Source organism: Aulonocara stuartgranti (assembly GCF_965226115.1).
Source record: "Aulonocara stuartgranti genome assembly, chromosome: 11".
Taxonomy (NCBI): domain Eukaryota; kingdom Metazoa; phylum Chordata; class Actinopteri; order Cichliformes; family Cichlidae; genus Aulonocara; species Aulonocara stuartgranti.
In genome coordinates, this window is record NC_138947.1 from 8,610,558 (window position 1) to 8,634,640 (window position 24,083).

Consider the following 24,083-nt stretch of genomic DNA (forward strand, 5'->3'; position numbering starts at 1 on the left):
CAAAGACTCTGTGGTTCCAGTCAGAGAATTTAAGACTTTCCCTAATAACAAACCGTGGCTCTCTAAAGATATTAAGGATCTGATTCTTAAAAGGAAAATTGCTTTTAACGAGGGAGACGTTCCCACTATGAGAATATTGGGGAAGGAGGTGAGGGCTGCAATAAAGATTGCCAAGATGAGCTATAGAAATAAGATTGAGGCAGAACTCAGCAGTAACAACCTCAAAAGAGCTTGGCTTGGTATGAAAACAATGGCAGGGCTACAGACGAAAGGTAAAAGTAATATTACCTTAGAGGGGTTTACCTCTGACAAACATCTGGCAGACGGTCTTAACAGTTTTTACCTTTTTTTTGAGAACTTTGACTGTTCTAGGCAGACCAGCACACTGAAGGAAAAGACTGTCACTCCCCCATCAATTTGTATTGATGAGAGGGGGGTAGCTAATCTTTTTAGACACACTAAAAGTAAGAGTTCTGGACCTGACAACATCTGTGGACAGGTACTGAGAACTTGTGCTGATCAGCTGAGTGGGATTTTTCACCATATCTTCTCACTTTCTTTAGAGCTACAGACAGTACCCAAATTTTGGAAACATGCGATCATTGTTCCTGTTGCTAAGGGCAGTTCTCCTAAGGTACTGAATGATTTTAGGCCTGTGGCTCTGACTTCTTTAGTGATTAAGTCATTTGAGAAGATAATTAAGGAGATTTTAATGCATGTTGAACACCATCTTGACCCCTTCCAGTTCGCCTATAGAGCAGGGAGAGGTGTGGAGGATGCTGTTGTCACACTCCTGCATCTCTTGTATAAGCATCTTGAGGCCCCCCACACCCATGTAAGATTATTATTTGCTGACTTTTCATCAGCATTTAATACAATTCAACCCTTCTTACTTGCTGACAGGCTTTACAATCATTTCAAGCTTGACACTAGTCTGGTCGGCTGGGTGACAGACTTTCTGACTAATAGGTCACAATGCGTGAGGGTGAATAATGTATTTTTTGATGTGCTCTCCTCCTCTACTGGATCACCCCAGGGTTGCTGCCTCTCTCCCCTTCTGTTCATTCTGTACACAAATGAGTGTCGCAGCAATTTCACGAACAGACATATCCTGAAGTTTGCTGACGACACAGTGATCGTCAGTCTTCTAGTGGGGGATGAGTCAGGCCATGGACAGGTTGTAGGTGATTTTGTGAATTGGTGTGATGAGTCCTTCCTGTCACTTAATGTGTCAAAAACTAAAGACATGATTATTGATTTTAGGAAGTCCTCTTATAGCTCATCACCCACTATCATTAAAACTGCCGATATTGGGATCGTTGAGAGTTATAAATATCTAGGTGTGGTACTTGACCATAAACTGCGTTTTGAATCTCTCGCTGATGCCACTACTAAAAAAGTTCAACAAAGACTGTTCTTTGTAAGGAAAATGAGATCTTTTAATGTCTCATCCGAGATGTTGTCTTTGTTTTATAGAAGTTTTATCGAATCTGTGATGTCTTTTTGTAATTTTCCCTCCTGTGGCTGTGAACAGTATGGCTGGTGCAAGTTTTTGGTTTATTTGTGAAACTGTCACGGTTAGCTGGGCAAACCGTGTGGAATTATTAACGGACCCAAGATGCGGTGTTCCAGATTAACTGGCGTCGCAGATTAACTGAATTTGATCGAACAGATGTGTGGCAGACTTGCTTTCAGGAGCTGCTACCGACAAACCAGCAAAAAAAACCCCGCCAAATGTGTAATCTGTGACACTTGGGAGGTTATCTCAAGCACACTCTGTCAGTCTTGATGCTGTTGAACAACAAAATGTTTAAAAATGTCGCGAGTTTACCTGGTGATATTCTCATGCGCGACGCGATTGCGAAAACAGCAAACAATTAACACCACGCCGATGTTGTTCACGGGACAGCAAGAGTAAACGATCGGAAGACTCTAGTCATCGTTATCGTCCCCCTTGCACGTTTTATTACTCCGATTTCAGCGTTTTTGCTTCATAACTAAAGCGAGCAGTGTACTTTGTGTGCACTAACATGGACTCGAATCAACCAGCGCCACCTCTGGCCAAGTGCCATAGCCTACAGCCAGATCAACTTGTGACACACATCTGCACCATGTTTGAATTCGTTTCATGCACTATACATTTGTAACTGTCATTGTTTTCTGTTCTTTCCAAAAATCGTTCAACTACATGATATGCAGTATTGCTTATTTTGAGCTTATCATACACATACACCGAAATCAGCACTCCTTTTGTTTATATCATTTCACAGCAAAGACATATGTAGTCAACCAATATATTACACCAGGGCTGGACTGGGACAAAAAAAATCGGCCTGGGCATTTTGACTAGAGACAGTTTATTTTCATAAACTATTCATTTGCCACATCAATAAACAGCATGGCAGGGCAAAATATTTTTTCTAACATGGCAACCTTTAAAAAGTGAAAGGAGACAGAAAAACAGGTGAGAAAGAATAAAACTTAATTGACTTTTTGATGGAATTTTACACACAGTATTGGTACAGTATCTAGAAAATGTGGGAAAATACTGGCATCATATACAGTACTTACTTCTGAAGAAATTATGTTGGGACCCTGAAAAAAATTACTATGTACAATAATGGATTTCTATACATTTGACATCAGATGAAAACTTTGGTTGTAATATTCAGATAATTATTTGTTAAAAGTAATTAAAGAAATTTTAAATGAGAATAAGAAAGTATTTTTTGTGCCCTCCTTTCCCTGTTAATGCTCTACCTGCCCCCATGGCAAAACTTTGCTAGACCCGCCCCTGCACAGTTACCAGCTGTCAGCTACGTAGAAAAGGATCCTGGTGTTATTTGTCTCTCAGAAACAGTTCAGAACTTTCCTTCAACCCATTCATGTCACCTAAAGGTAAACCTGTTTCTCCATCACCTGTTCAGCTCTGATGATTCAGTAAGGACATCTCCTGATTTCATCTTCATGTTTCCCTGTTTCCCTCTCACCACATATCCAAACCGATATCATGACCAGCAGCTTTACGGCTGTGGCTCCAGCAAACATCAGCTGATACTAGAAAGTAATATTAAATAAATTCTAACAACAGCTGATCAAGTGTGAAGGTGCTTCTGCTGTTTAACACTTCTGCTAGTTTCCTCTTTCTGGCGCAAAGTGAGAGATAAACAAGCAGGAGAGACTTGCGGCAGAAACGCCGATCAGCTAATCATTGATCAGTTTTGTGATTGAAGTAGCAGCAGGAGAGGGAGGGGGGAGAATGAGATAAGAAGTGGCAGTTGACAGCGTAATGACGCAGAATAACTCCAGCTTTGTGTCTTTTTGTTATTCTAGCTGAAGTACGGGACAAATCGCGTTCATTTTCAGCTCAATACGAAACGCGTAATTTTAACTCTGAATACCAGAGGATTCCGTTTTTTACGGCACGGTTGGCAACTCTACTAACCTAACCTTATGAATAAAATAAAGTTCACCACTCACATCATAGCACCCGCCCAGCAGTATAGAAACTCCGTCATGCTAGCTAGTACGCACTATGAGTTATTGTAACTGACTGTAAAAAGTCAGCACAACGAAAATCAACTACACCTAAACTTGGTTTATATATGACCCAGATAGACTGCAGGTCATAATATCTCACCTGAAGCTCAATTCACCTGACAGTCGGACCGGCGGCCGCCTCGGGTCTCTCCTCTATGGGCTCAAATTGTGGTCATAAATATTTTGTAATTGTAAATCAGTTTTGTACTTGTAAATCAGGATTTGTATGTGTAAAAAAAATTGTGCATGTGTAAAAAAGATTTGAATGTGTAAAAAGAATTTGTGCATGTGTAAAAAAAGATTTGTGTGTGGACTTTGCCAAAAAATACACATGAAACTCTGCACTCAACTTTCAAGTTACAAGTACGAATTTTGACCCTATTTTTCTTCCTTTCACCTGATTGGCCAATGTCATGTCAATCACAATTTTAACTATCCACTCAGAGAACAGATGGGTTTGGCTATTGGAGTGGTGCTTTATGGAGCTTCAGGTCAACAAACACTAGTGATGTGCGATACTACTGATTTCCTTTCTGATCCGATACCAAGTAAAATCCAGGGTGGTATCGACAATACTGATCCGATACCGATACTCTGTACAAAAACTTAATGTTTCATTGTATTTCATAATACAATATAGAATTGCATTATGTAATTGTAATTGTAATAATAATATAGCTTCACAATGATTACAGGACATCAGACTACTTGTTCTTATTGCTTAATGATGCAGAATAATCATATAGAAATAAAAAACCTGAAGTTGTGTGCTATTTGAGCATGTTGCCTGCCTGCAGCACTAAAGGACTCCGTGAGAGACGTCTGTCTTGCCCTAGCAGCACCTGTCCCTCTCCTCCTCTTCAGTTCGCCTCAACATAAGCTCATCATATTCTGTGATATGATTTACTCTGAGGTGTTTGACGAGGGTTAGTGGTGTTGCCACAACACCTCACTGTCTTGCCACATGTATCGCAAGCCGCGTCTTGGCTGTTTGTGGAAGTAAAATATGTCCACACATGACATGTTTACGCTTAGCCATTGTTGTAAGTGCGCACGCCAGGTGCAGTGTTGCCAACTTAGTGACTTTGTCACTATATTTAGCGAGTTTTCAGAGCCCCTTAGCAATTTTTTTTTTCTAAAAAGCGAATCTGGTGACTTTTTCTGGTGTTATTGGAGACTTATTTACGACAACTTTTTGACGTGAAAGCGCATATTGCTCTTCTCAACAAGCAGCGGGTGCTGCTGTGGGCACCTCGCCCGTGCCAAAGCGCTCACGGGCAGAGGATAGTCCTCCCCCAGCTGCTATCAGGGCAGGAGATGTTCCCACCTATGCGTCCAAACTGCAAATGAATCGCGTATGAGTGAAGCCTCTGCTCCCGCACTGACTGTAACGCAATCAGTTCTTCTTTTACTGTTATGTTGTTTTGTGGATCACAAGGTTTAAAACTACTACAAAAAACGATAATCGCTAAAAAAGAAAAAATAATAATTTGTAATTCTAAATAAATTCTAAATGCATTTAGGACGTTTTTTTTACTCACTTTATGTCTCTTCTTCTTTTCTCTCCTACAACGTGGGTTACAATGATATTAGCATGACCAATTATGCAAATTAGGCGATGACGTCGTTTAGCAACTTCTAGATACTTTTAGCATAGCCAATAGCGATTTTCCTTACTGAGGAGTTGGCAACACTGGCCAGGGGCTGCAACACATTTATACAGCCGTATTTCGTATATGACAATGAAAGGCATAAGAGGAAGTAGTTTCTTCCAATTTAGATGATCCGAATGATATAGTTTCTTTCCACTGTGTTCCTGTTAATGAAAAACTACAAATTTACCCCAAAGTACTAAAATATCGATATTTTAATATGAGAATCGATTCTAGAACAAATTACTGGGATCGGAACAATCGATATTTCAATATCGATCCGCACACCACTAACAAACACGTTTAACTTACCGAAAAAGTGCAGCAGGGCCTCGTGTCCTTCTGTCGGTCACTTTACTAAAGAACACCTCAGGCTGTCAGGTTAAAACACTCGGTCGTGTTTTCGTAGCGTAAACGCTCGCCCTCGACTCAGAGCCTACGCTCTATCTGCTATTCCCGAACAGAGATACAGTTTCTCTGTTCGGGAATAGCAGAGTTTCTCCGTGACTGCAGCTGCCATTCAAAGCTATTATGATGACGTTTCACCCCTATTTAACATCACCGCGGTTGGAATTAGAATCAAACTTATGGGAGAGGAGACCCCTTGAACATCAATCAGCGTGATGAGAACTATTGATAACAAAAGAAAGAATCTTTGGAAAAAAATTATCTGAGGAGAATAGGTTTATTTTAGTCTGACCCCAGTCCCATCTGCTAACATGGAGAAGGCGGGGTTTATGACCTATACTGCAGCCAGACACCAGGGGGCGATAGAGACGTTTTGGCTTCATTTTTGGGGAGCTGTCGCGTCGTCCATGTTTTATACAGTCATTGTTAGAAACCTGCAGTCAGCTGCGACTGAAGAAGTCACTTGGATTAGTGACAAAACGTTTCTCCCACAAAACGCTACGTCCAGATGAACAGAATCAACTTTTGGAGAGTAAGTTTAGAAAGATTTGGATGTAGCAATTTTGCTAGCTTATCTGGTGCGGCTTAGCAACCGGCAAATTAAGTTCTGGTTTGAATTAGTTTCTTATAAAAATCACACACATTTTGCCCCCATAGTAACGGGTCACATTCTGTATAGACGATCTTTGATTGCGTGATTGCACCAGAAGGCAGACGTCTGTTGATAGGAGGAAGGACGGGACTGATCGGTCGGCGGGCAGGTCGGTGAGAAAACGGCGGACCGTCATGGACAGGACGGCCGTGGTGAAGGTCGGAGCCGCGGCCAGCGCCAGTGTGTGTGCTTTGTTCGGCGGCGTGGTTCTTGCCCAGTACATCGTCGCCAAAAAGAAGCGAGCTGGAAAGAAAACTAGGATCATAGAAATGGTTAGTACAAGTAGACAATTTAGTTTTATCAAGAGCGGTAAGAAACAGGAAGGGAAGGAGCAAGGGCTTCAAAGTAAAGGTGCACTTTTTTCATAATAGCTATTCCGTCTTTATTCCAAGACGAGCGAGTTGTTTAATGTGTTTATGTAGTAAAAAAAAAAAAAAAAACTTGTTATGACATTGTATTTTTTCCACTGAAACACTCACAGGAGGTTGGAGCATGCGTTCAGAAATGTTCGGCCGGAAATGGGACGCTCTGCTCTGTTTTCTTGACATTAATGGGCCTACACGATGCTGTACGCGTGCGCGACAGTTCCTTAAAACAGCAGCTGTTTAGAGGTCACCGGGCAGCTTTTCTCCCACAGAAAGAGCAGGAGCCACTTTTATGCAGTGACAGCTGAGCCTCTGTGTCAGTGATGCTCTGCAGCTCTTTCAACATTAGAAAAATGCTGAGTGCTACTGTCTACTACAGGTTATGCAATCATCAGGAGTGCAGGTAGGACTCTGGGTCCAGCTCTCTAACCATTCTAGCAGCAATCAGAATGGTCTGCTAAAACATTAACAGTTGACACAAAAATGAAGGTAAGAAATGTGCGGGGAAAAGTCATATGCCTGTGTTGTTAAAAAGGTGGGAAACAGCAGCACGTAACTTTGTTGTTATGTAAGAGCCATTATATAAATATCTATCTATCTATATATCTTTACCTTTAACTGTGTTTTTATAATGTATTCTACAGATACATAGTTTGACATTTGGTAGTTGGTGCAGCAAAGAATGTGAGATTTACAATATTTTGTCATTGAAAAATACATATTAAACAAGCTTTCATGCTAGATTATATCCAGAAGTACTGTAATATGTAATATAACACCAACTGAGCCATTATTTTGTGTTAGTCAAAGCTGTTTGTATACAGCTTCTATCCAAAACATTCACACACTTATAACCTAATTTACTAGAAAGACTCCCCTGGAATTCAGTTGGCACATTCACATTCTGAAGTGGCTGTAGCAGCAGTCAAATGCTTTGGCTGCAGATAAAGATTTACATTTTTGCTGATAGTAATTTTCATAGCAGGTATCCTCCTGTCATTGAGTCATAGTTCCTTTTTATGTGCTTTGTCTTGCAACAATGGCCTGTCTGCTTTGTATGAAGCTCTCATAGTGTACTGAAGAAAAACGTGTCAATGGACAGTTTAATGATCATTAATATGTAAATTGTCATGACCGTTGATCATCTGCCTCCATAATGACATCTCTCACCTTCTCAACGAAATTCAAAGTGTTCTGGATGTTGTGTTTAGAGCTGCCTAAACACCACATCGAATTAAAGATCGAAGCCAGAAACTTTGAGATGTTATAGGAGACTGAGTTGCTCATACGGACAATTGGTCTTAAAGGTACTAGAGATGGACCGATCCGATATTACGTATCGATATCGGTCCGATACTGACCTAAATTACTGGATCGGATATCGGTGAAAAATAAAAAATTTAATCCGATCCATTAAATATCAAAAAAGCACCTCACAAAACTTGCGACATGGCTTAACTCAGCTCATAACCGTAGCAGTCGGAGCAGTATGTGTCACGTGATAGGGCACGCCACAGCTGCTCTATCAGCGGTCTGGTTGAGTATTTGTAGCCTCGCTACCAAACCGGCATTTCATCTCTGAGGAAGTTCCCCCAGAGAGAAGTAAAGCAAGTGTGTCAGTTCATCTCTGAATGTTTGTAAAGCATTCCCGCGTTAAGCTTAACAACCGATATATGGAGTGACTGCCTCTTCTCTCTCCCTCCCTCTCCTGTTGCTACTTCAATCATGAAACTGATTAACGATCAGCTGATCGGCTTTTCTGTAGCGAGTCCGTCTCTCTTCTTTGTTTTTTGGCCCACTTCGCGCCAGAAAGAGGAAACCAGCGGCTGAACAACAGCAGCACGTTTAAGCTTGATAAGCTGTTGTTAGAATTTATTTAATATTACTTTCTACACCAGGATCCTTTTCTACGTAGCTGATGGCTGGTAACTGTGCAGGGGTGGGTCTAGCAATGTTTAGCCAGGGGGGCCGATAGGGCATTAACAGCGAAAAGGGGGGCACAAAGACATACTTTTCTTTCTTATTCTCATTTAAAATGTCTAGCTTTTAATAAATAATTATCTGAATCTTACACCCAAAGTTTTAATCTGATGTAAAATATATAGAAGTCCATTACTGTATATAGTAACTGTTAAGTCTAATATACCCTAGTAAGCTATAGTACTTTTTCCTTTGAGAAGGTACCATCTGTGCAGTCTGCAATTCTGTTGAAGAAAGATGTTGAATCTATTTAATTATTCTTGGAAAAATAATTGATTTCTGTGCATTTTTTTTCACACTGCATCAAATTAAAGTTGATTACGTCGATTAAGCATCATGCGGTGGAGGGTGGTTCCCTATTTTTTATTTATTTATTTTTTGCTGGGAGTTTGCAACCCTATTAGTTAGGTTGCTTACTCTTTAAAATACCAGAATAGGGAGGATGGAGTAGGTTTAAGTTTATTAGATTGATCAGTATTGTTGAACTATGAAATATTTTGGGTGCAGTGTATTTTTAGCATACAGATATAACAGAATAGCTTTAGTGTTTTTTTTTTTAACTTGAGTTTGAACCTATACAAAATGCAGCAAGATATTTAAAAAACAGTTTTATTGGTTAAAAACACACTATATTGGATTCATATCGGTATCGACAGATATCCAAATTTATGATATTGGTATCGGTATCTGACATAAAAAAGTGGTATGGTGCCATCTCTAAAAGGTACACCTTGTTTATGTATCTTCAGTAAACCATACAGACTTGGTGTAGTTTCCCCTGGGAATAGCCTGTGGTATGTGGTCAGTAGCATTGTCTTATTCTAACTGCTTCAGACAATCTATTATCTTCATCTAACCACTACCTGCATTTCATTTCAGGGGCTCATCAAGTATTTTTGCTACTAAGCTTAGACAAAATTTTCTCATGATTGTCTTTCTGGTTTTCTGCAAAACTGTGCACCTACCCTTGTCTGCCGGAAGGATGATAATTCTGTTGCAATTACTAAGTGATGGGAGTGCCTTCCTCTCCTCCATGCTGATGTTGGAAACTGGGGGCTTTGCATTGCTGAGACAGGCCAAAACTTTTGTCCGCAGTTACTCTACTTCCACATCTGCATTGTTGTTGTTTCAAATTGCTGATTCTGTGGCTGTAATCAGTTCCACTAGTGGGATTTGCCTCCGCGTCATAGCAAAGTTCATCCCTTTTGCAAGGATATTTTTCTCTGTTTGAGTGAGTTGTCTGTCAGACTTTTTTGGTCTTACAATAACATGTGCAGAAAAAAAACTAGAGGCAGACAGACTGGCATGACCATAATTGATAGAAAACTGCAGTTTTCTATCTAATGAATCAAGTGCACATAAATTAATTCAGTAGCACGATTATTTATTTTTTCAATATGGCTTCTTTGGTGGGTGTTCCATCTCTGAGGAGAAACCCTGTTAATGTTGACATTAAAAGTCCAGTAAGTTCTTTGTAGCACGTGCAAATATATAATTGTCCAACATTAAGAAAACCTTTGGCGCACACAGCAGATGTGTCTTTGACTTTTTCTCAAGAAATCTTTAATCATAACTGCAAAAGAGAGATACAAGATTGAATGTATATATTTTGTTGCATTTGCTGTGCTAGTCAAAGCTGTTTGTATGCAGTTTCTAGCTAAACATATATGCACAGCCAGTTTACTGGAAAAACTGTTAGCTGAATTCTGCTGGAACATCTCCCATTTTATTTGTTTGTGGAAACTTGAAAAGTGGCTGAAAGAGCAGTCAAATGCTGTGGCTGCAGATAAAGATTTACAGTTTTGCCAGTTGTAATTTTCATAGCAAATATCCTCTTGTCATCATGTCATAATTGCTCTTTTATTTACTTTGTCTTGCGACAGCGGTCTGTCTAATTTGTTTAAAACTCTGATAGTGTACTGAAGAAAAACGTTTCCATTTGAGAAATGGTGTCCAAAAACTTTAATTTCTCTTTGCTGATACGCTCCTCATTTCACAGGTTTGAATTTATTCTTTTCATTGTTCCAGTTTGTTCCTTGACTGCTGCACGCCTGTGTGGAAATGTCAGTTTGGGAAATTAAATCTGTTAAATGCATCATAGTAATCTGATGTTATAGAATGAACATAAATGAGAGATATCAGTGTTCATCCCTGACAGGATAGTACTAGATGAGACATGAAACTGAGTAGTTGTTAATGCATCTGGGAATTGAGTTTTCGTAGTGTTGTCCTCAGTGGTATCAAGTGAGTATCTCGTTAATATTTACTGACTTTAGCATAAATATGTGTTGTATTAACAGACAGCAGAAGTTTAAATCTGATTTTAAGTTACACTATAGACATCTTAGATTTTGTAAAAAAAAAGAAAAGAAAAAAAGTTAGTCCTCTTATCCATAGGCTTTCACTGTTTACATTGAAGCGGATAGTGATGTCAGAACCCTGTTCTGAGAGAATTATATATTATGTTGAACCTTTTCAATTTGCAACTATGGAGGAAAACATCCCATATAAATAAAATGAAAACAATTACGGAGGCAAGAGTGCGACAGAAGCAGAGTGTTATCTGTAAAGAGCTCTTCTCTCTGTCATCGGCTGTTAGAAGTACTGTATTTTTATATGAGCATTTATTTGCTTTTCCAGTTGACTAATTGCATTACTAAATGCAGAGGGAGAAACGTGCATTCTTTTGGAAGTTGCCTTGTTGTCTGTCCTCCTCTTTTTATCTACATGATGATACTGATTACACTTACTGTGTTGTCTTAATGGCCTTGATAGCTGATTATATGAACAAAACATTTAAATGAATGACAGTCATTTCTAGGTTTCTAACATCATATTCAGCAGGCATTTGTAGCTGTGTATATGTTTCCAAGTGCTGCAGTTTGCTGCACTTTATGGAACTCTGATTGTAGAACCTTTCATTTTGCAAATGTAGTAAAAAAGAAGAGTTTGAGGCAAGTGGTGTTTATTTAGTTGCAATTTGCACTGTCACCGCTGGATGCCACCAAAACTTACACACTGGTCTTTTAGGTGAAGGAGCTTGCTGGACTGTGTTTAACTGTTGTGACCACTAGAGAGCACAACAGTGTAAATTTTCCCTTCTCCATCTCTGCCAAACCTTACTGTATATATGTATATATGCTAGGATTTTTTTTAAAAATGTACTCTATAATGTAGTTCTGCAGAGAAAAATGTGAACAAAACAACTAAACTGTTTGGAAATATATAGGCTTTAATGATGAATACACTGTTGTAAAGAAAATGTAACTCAAGTGACTGGCTGAATTGGGTATACTTTTAACAAGGCAACCTATACAAAAAGCTGAACATGCTACAGCTGGTTGTTAGCAGAGCATTGAAGGGTTTATAAATATATAAGGTGTTATACAGGTGTTACTATTATGTGTTATATTTGCAGACTATCTGTTGGTATTAAAGTGTGACAGTTTGGATAGCACTGCTGGATACGTACATAGACTTAATTATTATCTTGAAAAAGAAAACAACAGGGAGAGAGGTAAGTTGAGACTAAGGTGCTATGTTGAATGAATGAAAACATGTGTTACACTTTCAGTTATTAGATTTGCATAAGAAGAAATTGTTAAGACAAAAAAGGCAGTTTTGGTTTGTCAGTTTTAAGGCTGCTCTTGGCATTCAGTCTCTCAGCAGGTTGGCAGGCACTTATTCTACTGAACAAACTTTGTTATCATTAGGAACAGATTGCCATCATGCTGACAGCCATAGCAGCTCCCAGTGTGGGTGTGGTAATGGGACACTAAAGGGTTTCCTTAAAGCTGGCACCATGTCACACGTTAATCATACCCAGGCTGGTATTGCTATCAAAAACATGTTTCGAGTTTGTCATAAAAGTAGTAAAGATTGGATTAATGTGGGATATCAGCTTGGATACCATGGAAATTTCCTTATTTCTAATTAGAGATCACTCAATTTTTAGGTTGCGTTTACAGGTGATGAAATCCTAGTGCATGAACATTAGGGGGTTACATTCAGTCAGGCTGTGCATTTAATCCTTAATGAACTTTGACCTAGTCATGCCAGGATTGGGTCACAGCATCCTGAACCTAACCTGTTCAGACTCAACATCTACTCCTAACAGGGGATTGAAAGTCTGTGGTTTTTTAAAAGCGAGGTGCTCATCCATCATTTGCCTATTTGAGAAGTCAAGATTTAATTGAAAGATCAGATGTTTTTGTTAGCCTGATCATTTCCGTGAAGTTGACTGCTTTTTGGGGTGCTTGGCTGATCTTACAATAACGTATTGTTATTTTTTGTATTTATTTATTTCATGCAGCATCTTGGGTGGGTGTGCTGTCTCTCCAAGGCTATGGGGGGGCTAGCTGTGTTAATTTTGATATTTAAAAATGCTTCTGGGTCTGTGTGGCCACATGCAAATATGCAATATTTTCTAAACAAACACAGATTAAATCAGTGAAATTAAACAAACCTGAAACTGAAGTACTGAAACCTTTGTGCAGTGCATGGCTCAGGATAGCATTCTAATATCATATGATCTGTATGGATAAGACAATAATCCCAGTGTATGCCTAAAAATATCAGAGCCTGCCATTGTTTTATCCCCTGGAGCTGTGAATCTGATTAGAAGGGGCTTGATGGTGCAAGGATGGATGTTAGTTGAAGGTTTGCATTTTGGGAAGTGTGAAATTGCACATTTCAAACTAAAGGTAATGGCACAGATTTCCACTGGCTTTTTGTCACTTGGTTTGTGCAACCAAAATACGCAAAGGCAGAGTTAAATCAAAGTGTGTTAGAACAGAAACAGTATTATCCTGCCACACAACTACACCAAACAGTCACTGGGCCTTTTCTTATAAAGCCGTGAGGCAGCTGTTGGTGCTGTGTCTCTGTGAGGCTCGTGCTGCAGGGACCTGTTATAGGGGTGAGATGTAACCGGAGATAGTTGACCTAATTTTTGGGTGTTGTGGTATGCGAGGGAGTCGAGATGATCAGAAAAGAAGACTCTGCCATCTTATAGCAACAACACCAGCAGCACAGACAGCAGGGAACCAAGCCTTGTTCAGCGAAAATCAAGCCTGTGGCATCGTGTCAGTGTCGCACAAAGGTCCAAATGTTGTTATGCAACGTTCCCTTTTATGTTCTCTGAAATGCTGATAACAGAGTTCTTAGAGGCTGCACCCACTTCATGAGAGCTGTAAACAGACTTAAGGTCCCTCCAGATTATGAGCTTCAAGGAAACTTAGATATGTCATTGAGTTTCATGTATGCAGACTATATTGTGATAATACCTTCACCAATCCAATGCTGTTTTTCCCCATGCTTTGTGATCCTTGGTGCACGCAAGATGTGATAACTGGCAGAAAATTCAATTAAATTTTTCTTTTTCATATAGCGCCAGTTCAGAATAACAGTTGCCCTTAAACAATTAAAATGACACTGCCTTTAAAGCTCAATTCTAAACGCTCAACTTGTAATTTTATATAGTCATCGAATCACTTAGCATTAGTTTCTTTGCTTCTTAGCTTCTTAACTTGGAGTTGTTGACAAAAATATGACAAACATGTGACAGCTGACCAGGTTTCTGAATGTTATCCATCACAAACTGCAGGTTTCTCAACTGAATACCAAGGCCAGTGATGGATTTTTAGTGATAGCTCCACTGAACAGACATTTTATTGATGAAATAAATTGCATATTAGTTGCATGATTGCAACTGATATGAGAAAAGTTATCTAGGAGTTGACTTTAATGCAAGAACTTGCTCAGCCAGAGTACCAGTTTGTGTGCATACATTTCAAAAAGAATGTTGGACGTGTTCAGATGCATCCAGAAATGTAAAGACAGTGTAGTTTGCATGTTTCTATATGTGTGTAGATCTGCATGATCTATATATATATATATATATATATATATATATATATATATGAGAATTTCCAGAAAGATGAGCATAAGATACGTAAAATATGTATATATGTGTTAACTTGCATTGAGTCACGTCTATTAGTTGATCTTTCATGCGTGACTGACCACTGAATGCCCAAGCAGCTCGATGCTCACACCGAAAGTTGACCCCTGTGACTTTTAATGCATCGTCAAGCATTTTGCTGCATTTGTGTTTCCACGTGGAGGGCCGTATGCTGTGTGTTTAAAAATGTGTGTGCTCAGCAGCAGTCATCAACCCATTCTCATTGATTTTAAAGGTTTCCTTTTTTTCCTCCCCCGGCTCAATTTCACAGCTGTTTATATGAGTTTTGTTTGTGTGTGTTGACAGGGACACTGTATTCTAGTGTTCGAGCCCTTCTGTATAGGGGGAGGGCCTATGTTTTCTAATCTATTTTGAGCAAAAACCCCTCCCTCCCTTGCTGTTGCTGTAGATATATAAGGCCTCTGCAGACACACAATCTTTTCTTCACTCTCGTTTTAGCTGAGACGCCAAACTGGAGGTAGGTGTGTGTGTGGTGTGTGTGTGTGTGTGTGTGTGTGTGTAGGAGGGAGGAAGGAAGGGACGGAGGGGTGTTTGTTTCAAATGGTTGTACTCCAGGCTGCATGCAGTTTTGTTACACGTTCATTGCAAAAATTCATTAAGTGCAACAAATTCTTGCTGTCAATGTTCACAAAAAAATAAAATCTAAGCATTTAGCAGTTTTGATGTTTAAAACGTTGGCTTCAATTCTGAAATTGGAACATTTCCTAAACTTGTTGATTTGTAATGTTGTAATCAGCTGTTGCTAAGAAGATCATGACCGTTAAGTAGTCTTAGACACATAACATGTAAGCTGTGAAGCAGCGTTTCAGAATAAACAGGTTTAGATGTCACTGCCATCAAGGAAACACCCATAAACTGCCATTTCATAGTCTGAGTGCTTTTTAGTAGGTCACCCCTCTGGCAGCCTATTAAATCTCTTTTAAACAAATGTAATCTTATCCTTTTAACAGTGACCCAGAATATAGTCGTCACTCAACAGATGTAAAATTGGATAAGTTGTTTCCATGCTTAGATTCCTGGATGAGGCCTTTTTTAGGGTAGTTAATACATGAGACAAGGTCAATTTTAGCTTCTTAATGTTTTTGTGTTCATAATGTTGTGTTATAGATTCAGAGTAATTTATGAAGTGGTAACGAGTCAAATTCTACTGTAAGTGTAAATTATGTTGGGTGGGGGTGTTTGTGAAATGGTGAAACTGTTGTCTGTGTGCATTTAGTTGGTTCTTCTTCCTTCTCTGGTTGTTTGTTTGGTTGAGACCCAAACACATAACTGTGCTGCACAAGAGACATCACAAAAACACAAATGAGCAAAAACAAAAATGGATGATCACCTATTATTGGCTTAACGTAACTATTCTTTACTTGTGAAATAACGGGTGGGGTGTTATTCAAGCTGAATTGTTGCACAAGGTCATTTAACATCTCTACACAAATACACTCATTCCCTCAAACACATGAGGTCATCTTTCCAACAACCTTTAAGACTGTCCTCCACTAGAGACTAATTGCAAGACTATGTCTGTTATTAGTTGGTCTATGAAACTAAATTATATATATTTTCAGTGAAAGCTGCATTCACAGTGGAGGCCCAGGCTGTGTTTAAACTAAGTCTCTGAAAAACCCTAAAATTATTGAAGTGATGCATTTTCCTGTTGCTTCTGTTGTTAGTGGTTGTTTTTGTTTTAAATCTCCTCCATTATTCGTTCAACCTTCCTGTCCTGTATAATTCCTTAAACCGTAAGCATTAAAATGACTCCATGATTTGGACTGTATAAAGATACAGTTGGGTTTGGAATGTGAGGGATCAAACATTTATATGCAAATACTTATTAGTGACCATGCACTAGTAGGAACATGTTTATACTCAAGAAAAAACTGCCTCGTACCTCAACGTCTGGAGTGTGAGGAGACATGCAATATGTCATTTAGTTATGGTTCAACCCACTGAATATCTTAGAGCGTGCCTAAGAGCATCTTGCCATTTAGCAGCCATCTTGGTAATACCTTTGAGCAGTTAATTTGGGCTAACAAGACCAAGCCCTCGTTCTAAATGGATGATGAGATGGATACACGGGAGAAAATGCATGTAGAGAATCATTAATCGATCATTTGATTTATATATAAATTAAAAAACAAAACTTTACTTGGTGACTTTTCCCCGGAATAAGGTATAAATTATAAATCAGCATGTTCATTATGCTGTTCTGACACTAGCTCCTCCCAACACAACACTTGAACTAATGCCATGCCAGTTCATGTTATGGATACAGATTACCAAGAAAAATGACAAGCATCATGACATGACCTATATTTTATCTCAACTGCACTCCTCTAAGGTTTCATTGCTGGCTCCTGCTCAGTTGCAGTGTTACTGTGTTGACAAAGCTCCCCACAGAAATCCGGAAACAGACTTATAAACATCTGCCAGACTACTCATAACCACTTTTATGGTACTTCCTGCTACAGTAGATGTCACAGGGACCGCAAATTGACATGACCCATACACAAACTCAGACTCGCAAGGAAAAGACACCACCAGCCACACTGTTGCTAACTTGTAAAAAGTGATCAAAACATCTTTATATTTATAACTGAATGCTCAACTTCTTTGCAAAGTATTTCTTTTCCCCTTGATTCAGCCAAATTCTAAGGTTGTCTGGTATATTGTAGCTCTAATGTACACAAACTGATCTGAGCTGTCCTGCTGTGTGTGACATTTAGAAATGTCAGCAAATTAAAAGGCAGGAATTAATATTAAATTAAACCGAATAAATAATAAAAAGCGCATCATTACCAGTACTTTGGAATGAAAACTCACAAAGAAAAGTTATGAGGTGGTGAGGTGCTTTGAGGACAGTCTTGTCTGACTAGGCAGATCTCATGGCGATGTGATTAAGTTACAAGAAAGGTTGAAGTTCACCCACTCTCTGCAGAGAGTCACTGTAGCTGTTTGTGTGTCTTTGAGTTCGTTATACAACACTGACAGATTCCACACATCAGCTGTTTCATGACCCGCAAACTCTGCATGTGGATCAGGGAACACTGTGTTCAGATATGCTCGAGGTGTTGATGCATAAAAATGCCAGTGACTGTAGTTCAGTTTGAGTATCGTGTGCATGTAGGAGGTGCATTCAAGACAGCACATGTCTCCATTTCCTTTGGCACTCTCTTTGACAGATACGCTTCAAATGTAATTAATTTCAGTTAAAATCAACCCAAAGTTCTCAACACACAAACTTCTCTGCAGCGTCCTCATTCTTCTCTCTATACCCAAAAGAGGAGGCAGGTCTAACCAGATGCGTTTACTCTGAGGTGCTTTTATTAGAACCAGAGCCTTTCAAAAATCTCTAAAGCTGAAGAATCTGAGAATTGAAACGATTATGTTGGTAAATTAACGTTTCCCAAATCTACACTAAAGGAATTTTTAAAAGTCAGCCCACACTAACTTGTCTCTCCTCTTCTTTGTCCCTCCAGATGCCTCAATTTGAGAAAACCACGGTCCACATGAAGGACCACGGGAAGGTGGAGGACATCATCTGCGGTCTCATCAAAGGAGGAGCTTCCAAACTGCAGGTAAAACATCAGTTTGTCATTATACTAAACCTGTCTGTGTTTCTTTTGGTAAAACACCACCACCTGGTGGTGAAAAAGCTTGTAAGGCTGCAGCAAATGGAAAAATATTTTTCCAATTATCACCAGTTAGCTTGTGTTTTACTGGCCCAGCAGGTTTCACTGGGCTTTAGCTGTGAATAAAGGTAAAATAGTCCACGTTGAGACAAAAAACAAGTAAACATAACTTTCATAGAGAACAGGAAGTCTTGACTCAGGTATCCCAGAAAAATGGCATTTGCCCAAATTGACTTTGTCACCAGTTTAGCTATTGGGTTCCCTAATTGTCTTACACCACCTAAACTAAAAAAGATTTCAGTTGGCAGTTATCACCTCCAGGGCATTCCTTTTGAGGGCCTTTGTTTCTTTTTGTGTCTGATTCAGGGTCTTTTATGGTTCTGGCAAACAAAGTGTTCTTCACTGTTTCAGATCATCACAGACTTTGACATGACGTTAAGCAAATTCTCAGTTAACGGCAAGCGTTGTCCAACATGTCACAGTAAGTAAAACACAAAAAAGACATTTCTTTTTATTATGCAGCACTTTACAGTGTAAGAAATGTAAACATAAATTGCAGTTCCCCTGTGTGAATCATACGTTCTGTTTACTCTGCACAGATATCATTGATAACTGCAAACTGGTAACAGAAGAGTGCAGGAGTAAGCTGCTAGCGCTGAAGAATAAATATTATCCCATTGAGATCGACCCTCAACTCACCATGGAGGAGAAATACCCGTTTATGGTGGAGTGGTGAGTCTTGCACACACCAGCACACTGTACAAATTCACTCGATTACTTTACTGCTGTGTGTTGCTTAAGTTGTGAGGTCTATCTTACTAAAAGTAAAAGATTGTTTTTGCATATTTACAGGTATTTCAATTCTCACCGACTGCTTGTGGAGCAGCGGTTAGAGAGGGACAAGCTGCCAGAGGTGGTCAGAGAGTCTGATGTTGCCCTCAGGTAACCGTAGAGGAAGATGTGGAGGAAACTGAATTACACGTGTGAATCCTGTTTGAGCACAGTGTAAAGGATAAACTGTGCCTGTGTTTGGTTTCAGAGACGGCTTTGAGCAGTTCTTTGACCGCCTGCAGCAGCACAATGTGCCTGTGTTCATTTTCTCTGCTGGCCTAGGAGATGTCCTAGAGGAAATCATGCGCCAGGCAGGAGTGTATCACCCCAACGTCAAGGTCGTCTCCAACTTCATGGACTTTGATGAAAATGTGAGTGTTTAATGAAAGACAAAGTCTTCATTTTTGAGTCTTAATTCTGGTGTTTACAGTTAATCTGTAGAGAAATAGAAGCACATTGGCTGAACAAGCTCTGCTGGATGTTTCTTCCTGTTAAAAGGGAGTTTTTCTTTCCACTTGTCTGGGCTTGTCTGAATATTGTTTTTCTGTATTATTGTAGAGTCTTTACTTTACAATATAAAGCACTTTGAGGTGACCGTTGTTGAGATTTGGCGCTATGTAAATAAAACTGAATGGAATTTTTTTTATTGTCTCCTTGTTTCGCAGGGCATCTTGAAGGGATTTAAAGGTGAGCTGATCCATGTGTACAACAAACACGACGGTGCCCTGCGGAACTCAGAGTACTTCAAACAAATCAAAGAGTACTCCAACATCATCTTGCTGGGCGACTCACTGGGGGACCTAAGCATGGCTGATGGTGTGAACAATGCGGAGAACATCTTAAAGATTGGCTTCCTCAATGACAAGGTACAACCATGACATGCATAGACAGATCCTTAAGCATAGTAAAAATGTCCCTGAACATTGAGTTGGCTGTGTTATCAATGTTACATCTACTTGAGGTCAGTAAGGGAATAATAGAATAGCAGTGTCTAATTGTCTGGGTTTATGGAAATGCCATGTTGAAGGCTTTCTGCCATCTAGCCCTTATACTTTGTAATATTGCACACTGTCAGCAAACATTTGTCTTTTGAATTTTATTAATTTATTTACTGAGAGATTATTACCCAGAGATTATTAGAGTGAAATTAGCCTTTATTCCTTTTCTCCTTAAAAAAAACCCTAACAATTCTAAGTCCATGCCATTTTTCAGATTTGAGGATAAATAGTGTCTTAATGTAAATCACAGAATACTTAAGAGTTGACCCCCAAAAAATTGGAAACATGGTTTTTAGACTGCTTAGTCAGGTTCACTTTCCCTGAAGGCAGGTGCTGTGGCTGCTTGAAGACTGATTAGATGAACTGTCTCCTGACCTTTTCTCTGTGGCCTCTCTTTGCAGGTGGAAGAGCGACTTGACAAATATCTGGACTCTTATGACATAGTTCTGGTGAAGGACGAGACATTGGAAGTCCCAAATGCCATCCTCCAGAAGATTCTTTAAGTCCACCTCTGAGCTGACCGCAAACCCACACCACACCCAGTACACCTCTCTGTCCCCCCTTCAATCTGGAGCCAGTTAGGCTTGACACCCTTTTTAACCAGCTCCACTCTGTCTCAGCACATCACCCTTTGACAGGCTTTTAAAAAAGACATTTTACATCTTGTAAATGAAGTCCACTCAGCATCAACAGACTGTCTCTGGTGTGTTTTGTCTGTTGCAGTTGTTTCTGATGTTTTTTTTTCCTCTATATATATTTTTATGAAATAATAACATCTGAATATTTGCACAGTATTGTTATCATAGCTTTTTCTAGGAGTATTTTTATTATGGTGATGTTTCAATACCATGTATGAGGTGCCCGCAGATGGATGAAACAGTTTGGTTTCTCTTCTTCTTCTTTTTTTTTTTTTTTTTTTTTTTTTTTTTTTGGAGCTATCCCAGCATGCCTGTCACCTCAGTTACTCTACTTTTGCGACTTGGCAGTAAGATGTCATTCTAGCCAGTCTTGCAACGTAAACTGTTGTTGTTAGACATGCCACATATCTGTACAGGCAAGGCTTAAAGGTTGGGAAAGTAATTAAGAACATTTATTAATGGACCTTTTTATCAGTAATACTTTTTTTTTTTTTTTCCAATCTCTTGCTTGGTTACAGAAGCATCAGCAGCCAGTATTGGGTTTTTGTTTTTTTGTTGTTTTTTGTTTGGTTTTTTTTTTTTAGATAAAGAGGAGAGATTTGGGGTGTCAACATGAAACTGATGTGATGATGAGAAATGAGATGAAAAGCACTTTTAAATTCTATGTATGGGGAAATTAAGTCTCCTGTTGATGTGCAGAGATGGCACCGTTTTGATTTATGGATGTTGGAACAGGTTCTAAGGCCATGTTTACATGCATTCAATTTATATCCAAATGTGCTCATTCATACTTATTTCCACCTGTTGTAATGCTACAACTGAAACATTTATGGCAAATGCCATTTTTGATTAAGGAGTTTACACTGCTCTCTTACTCAAGTATTCTCTGTGCCAGAGATAAAGGTTACAGAAGTATTAACTAATGCTGAAGTATACCTGTAGTTGTCATTAGCGGGAATTACCGGGAACTAAAAAGCCATAATAATTCCCGAAAATCTGGCACCTTAAGCTTCTCTATTGAAATAAATATTACATTATTTATGAAGAAATGTAGTTTATTTCACAGTTTCAGTAAAGAAAGAAGTCACCTGCCGTCTATGGCTCACAAAAACCCAGCATGAGACCTGTTAAATGTAATGTGTTTTATCACCTTTATATTCTCAGTGAGCACTACCTCTAAAATATTCATCTTTATGTTTTGGGAGGTTCAGAACTAAAACGTCTCAACATGTTGTGTAGAATGTTGAATTTGTTTGTGGTTTAAATGTGCTGCTATCACCTGCATGTTGCCTTTTGTTATTGTTCAGTTTATGTTAAAGACACGGGACACTTAAAAAGATATATCAATAAAATGGAGAATACTGGCATACTGTAAATGTGGGCATTGTATCAAAATGTATATTATTTTACTGCATTTGGAGATATTTTCAGAAGTTTAGACTGGTGTGTTTTATTTTTATAAGCTGAAAGGCTTTATTTTATGGTGTGAAAAGAAAACATAATAAAGTCATTGTTGTCAGGCCGTGCGTGGACAGCAGACTGGATTAACTTAACTGAAAGCTTTGGGTTCATTGGGATTTTAATGTGGATCATGTAATGTAGGACATTAAATATTTGCTATCCATCAGTTAGTTCAGATACATTTGGATGTGGCTATTGCGTATAAATGTTGTATTCACCTGTTTGTAATCAGTTATCAAAAAATGGCAAATTTACTAATAAATATACTATATTAAATCCAATATTAAAATTGGCCTCGAATAAAACAACATTCTTAAATGATTACAATTACTTGAATAATTATAATTCAGTAAAGTCAGCAGGAAATTGTAAAGGTCAAGATTAACAAACATATTTCACTCAGGCAACTATAGAATTACTTTATACTGGGAAGAAAGCTCAGTATGCCACTGAATTTCTAATTTAAGCCTACTAAGAAAGTTTCCAGAAAGAAAGAAAGAAAATCTGAAGTTTCTAAAAAAAAAAAAGGTAACTGCATTTCTACAAATGTGTTTAGTGGTCTTTGAAGTGATGTGTGCACAGTGCCTATTTTTGTGAATGATATTGCACCATATGTAATGTGCACACAAAGAGAATGTTTTAGAATATGGACTATTCATTTTGACAATTGCACATCAGCAGGACGTCATGATTTAGCCGGTGTATCACAAGATGTCCTGCAGATGGCGGCAGTGGACAAGGAGTGGATGAACTGTGGGATGCAATTTAAAGTTCATCAACGTGGCATCTTTGGATCCCAGAAATTGTTGTGTTCACATTTAGAAGTCGTGGCTCGTTGGTCTAGGGGTATGATTCTCGCTTAGGGTGCGAGAGGTCCCGGGTTCAAATCCCGGACGAGCCCATATTTTCTTAGAAACTCATTTTTGTTGTATTTGAACGAGCATAAACTATAAAGGACAAATAGTGGACATCTGGAATCATATTTCATTTTTCTTTAGTGGGTCAATACAGAATTACTACTCTGTCAGACTGAGTCAATGGATAGCCAAATGCAAACCATTACAATGCTTTTCCTGCAATGTTATTATGTGATATATGTCGATAAAGAAAATAAAGATATGTACTGATATACAGTACTTACTGTAATACTTGCTTATGCTGACATAAAGATGAAAAAAAAGTCACTTGGATAAGTGACGAATCGTTTCTCCCACTGAAAACGCGACGTGCAGATGTACAGAATCATTTTGGTCACATTGAACATGCAAATCAAATAACAGCAAAGATAACACGTATGCGTCACAATCGGCTAGGCTCACGTGCGCTTGCATGGCTCGTTGGTCTAGGGGTATGATTCTCGCTTAGGGTGCGAGAGGTCCCAGGTTCAAATCCCGGACGAGCCCTCCCTTTTCGAGCGAATCCTACTTCTAAGCTTCCACATTTAGAAAGTGTAATGAATCTCCCAAGATATACCAATGGTTTAAGTGCACTCTTCAACAGTTCCTTGGTTAACAAACTAAATACCCTACCTACTACACATATGTCACTGTCATAAAATTTACAGGTTTTATCTCTATTAATATACAAATGAAAATAAAATAAACAACACATTATATATATATAAAATTATTATTATTAAAAGGAAATAATTATTAAAAGGAAATAATGAAAAATATCAATAATGATAGGAACAGCACCATTAGAATTCTGATTTAAATCTGTGACAGATGCCATAGCCACGGAGATGGTGGCAGAAGAATAATCTAAAATAATAATATCTAAAAGTTTTAAAAACATTGCTTTTGTCCAAATTTAATGAAGTTTAAAGGTTTTTTCACATTTGATTTGTGATTCGATATACAGAGTGATTAAACAGAGTTAAAAGAAATAATGCTTTAAAAAAACACTCCCCGTGGAGTTACCCGAAGACGCTTGAGTGAGATTTTTTT

General features: G+C 38.7%; 1 protein-coding gene across 4 annotated transcripts; it reads left to right on the plus strand.

Moving 5' to 3' along the window:
- The first annotated feature begins 5,939 nt into the window (after positions 1–5,939).
- nt5c3a (5'-nucleotidase, cytosolic IIIA) lies at positions 5,940–23,263 on the plus strand. Of its 4 annotated transcripts, none has more exons than XM_082552041.1 (9): positions 5,955–6,132; positions 6,258–6,524; positions 18,054–18,152; positions 18,618–18,687; positions 18,806–18,938; positions 19,059–19,148; positions 19,246–19,408; positions 19,703–19,903; positions 20,437–23,263. In XM_082552041.1, exons 2-9 carry the CDS (start codon positions 6,387–6,389, stop codon positions 20,536–20,538), a joined length of 996 nt encoding a protein of 331 aa, XP_082408167.1. In that variant the 5' UTR covers positions 5,955–6,132; positions 6,258–6,386; the 3' UTR covers positions 20,539–23,263. The 4 variants fall into 4 exon arrangements, with proteins under 4 accessions (XP_082408168.1, XP_082408167.1, XP_082408166.1 ...); XM_082552040.1 differs by having other exon boundaries at positions 6,280–6,524; XM_082552042.1 differs by lacking the exon at positions 6,258–6,524 and having other exon boundaries at positions 5,940–6,132.
- Positions 23,264–24,083: the final 820 nt, after the last annotated feature.

Bases quoted from the DNA above. Each gene is read 5' to 3' on its own strand.
- nt5c3a (XM_082552041.1), top strand. From the start codon at position 6,387: ATGGACAGGACGGCCGTGGTGAAGGTCGGAGCCGCGGCCAGCGCCAGT. The intron at 18,688-18,805 runs GTAAGTAAAACA...TACTCTGCACAG, and splicing joins GCGTTGTCCAACATGTCACA to ATATCATTGATAACTGCAAA. The intron at 19,149-19,245 runs GTAACCGTAGAG...GTTTGGTTTCAG, and splicing joins GAGTCTGATGTTGCCCTCAG to AGACGGCTTTGAGCAGTTCT.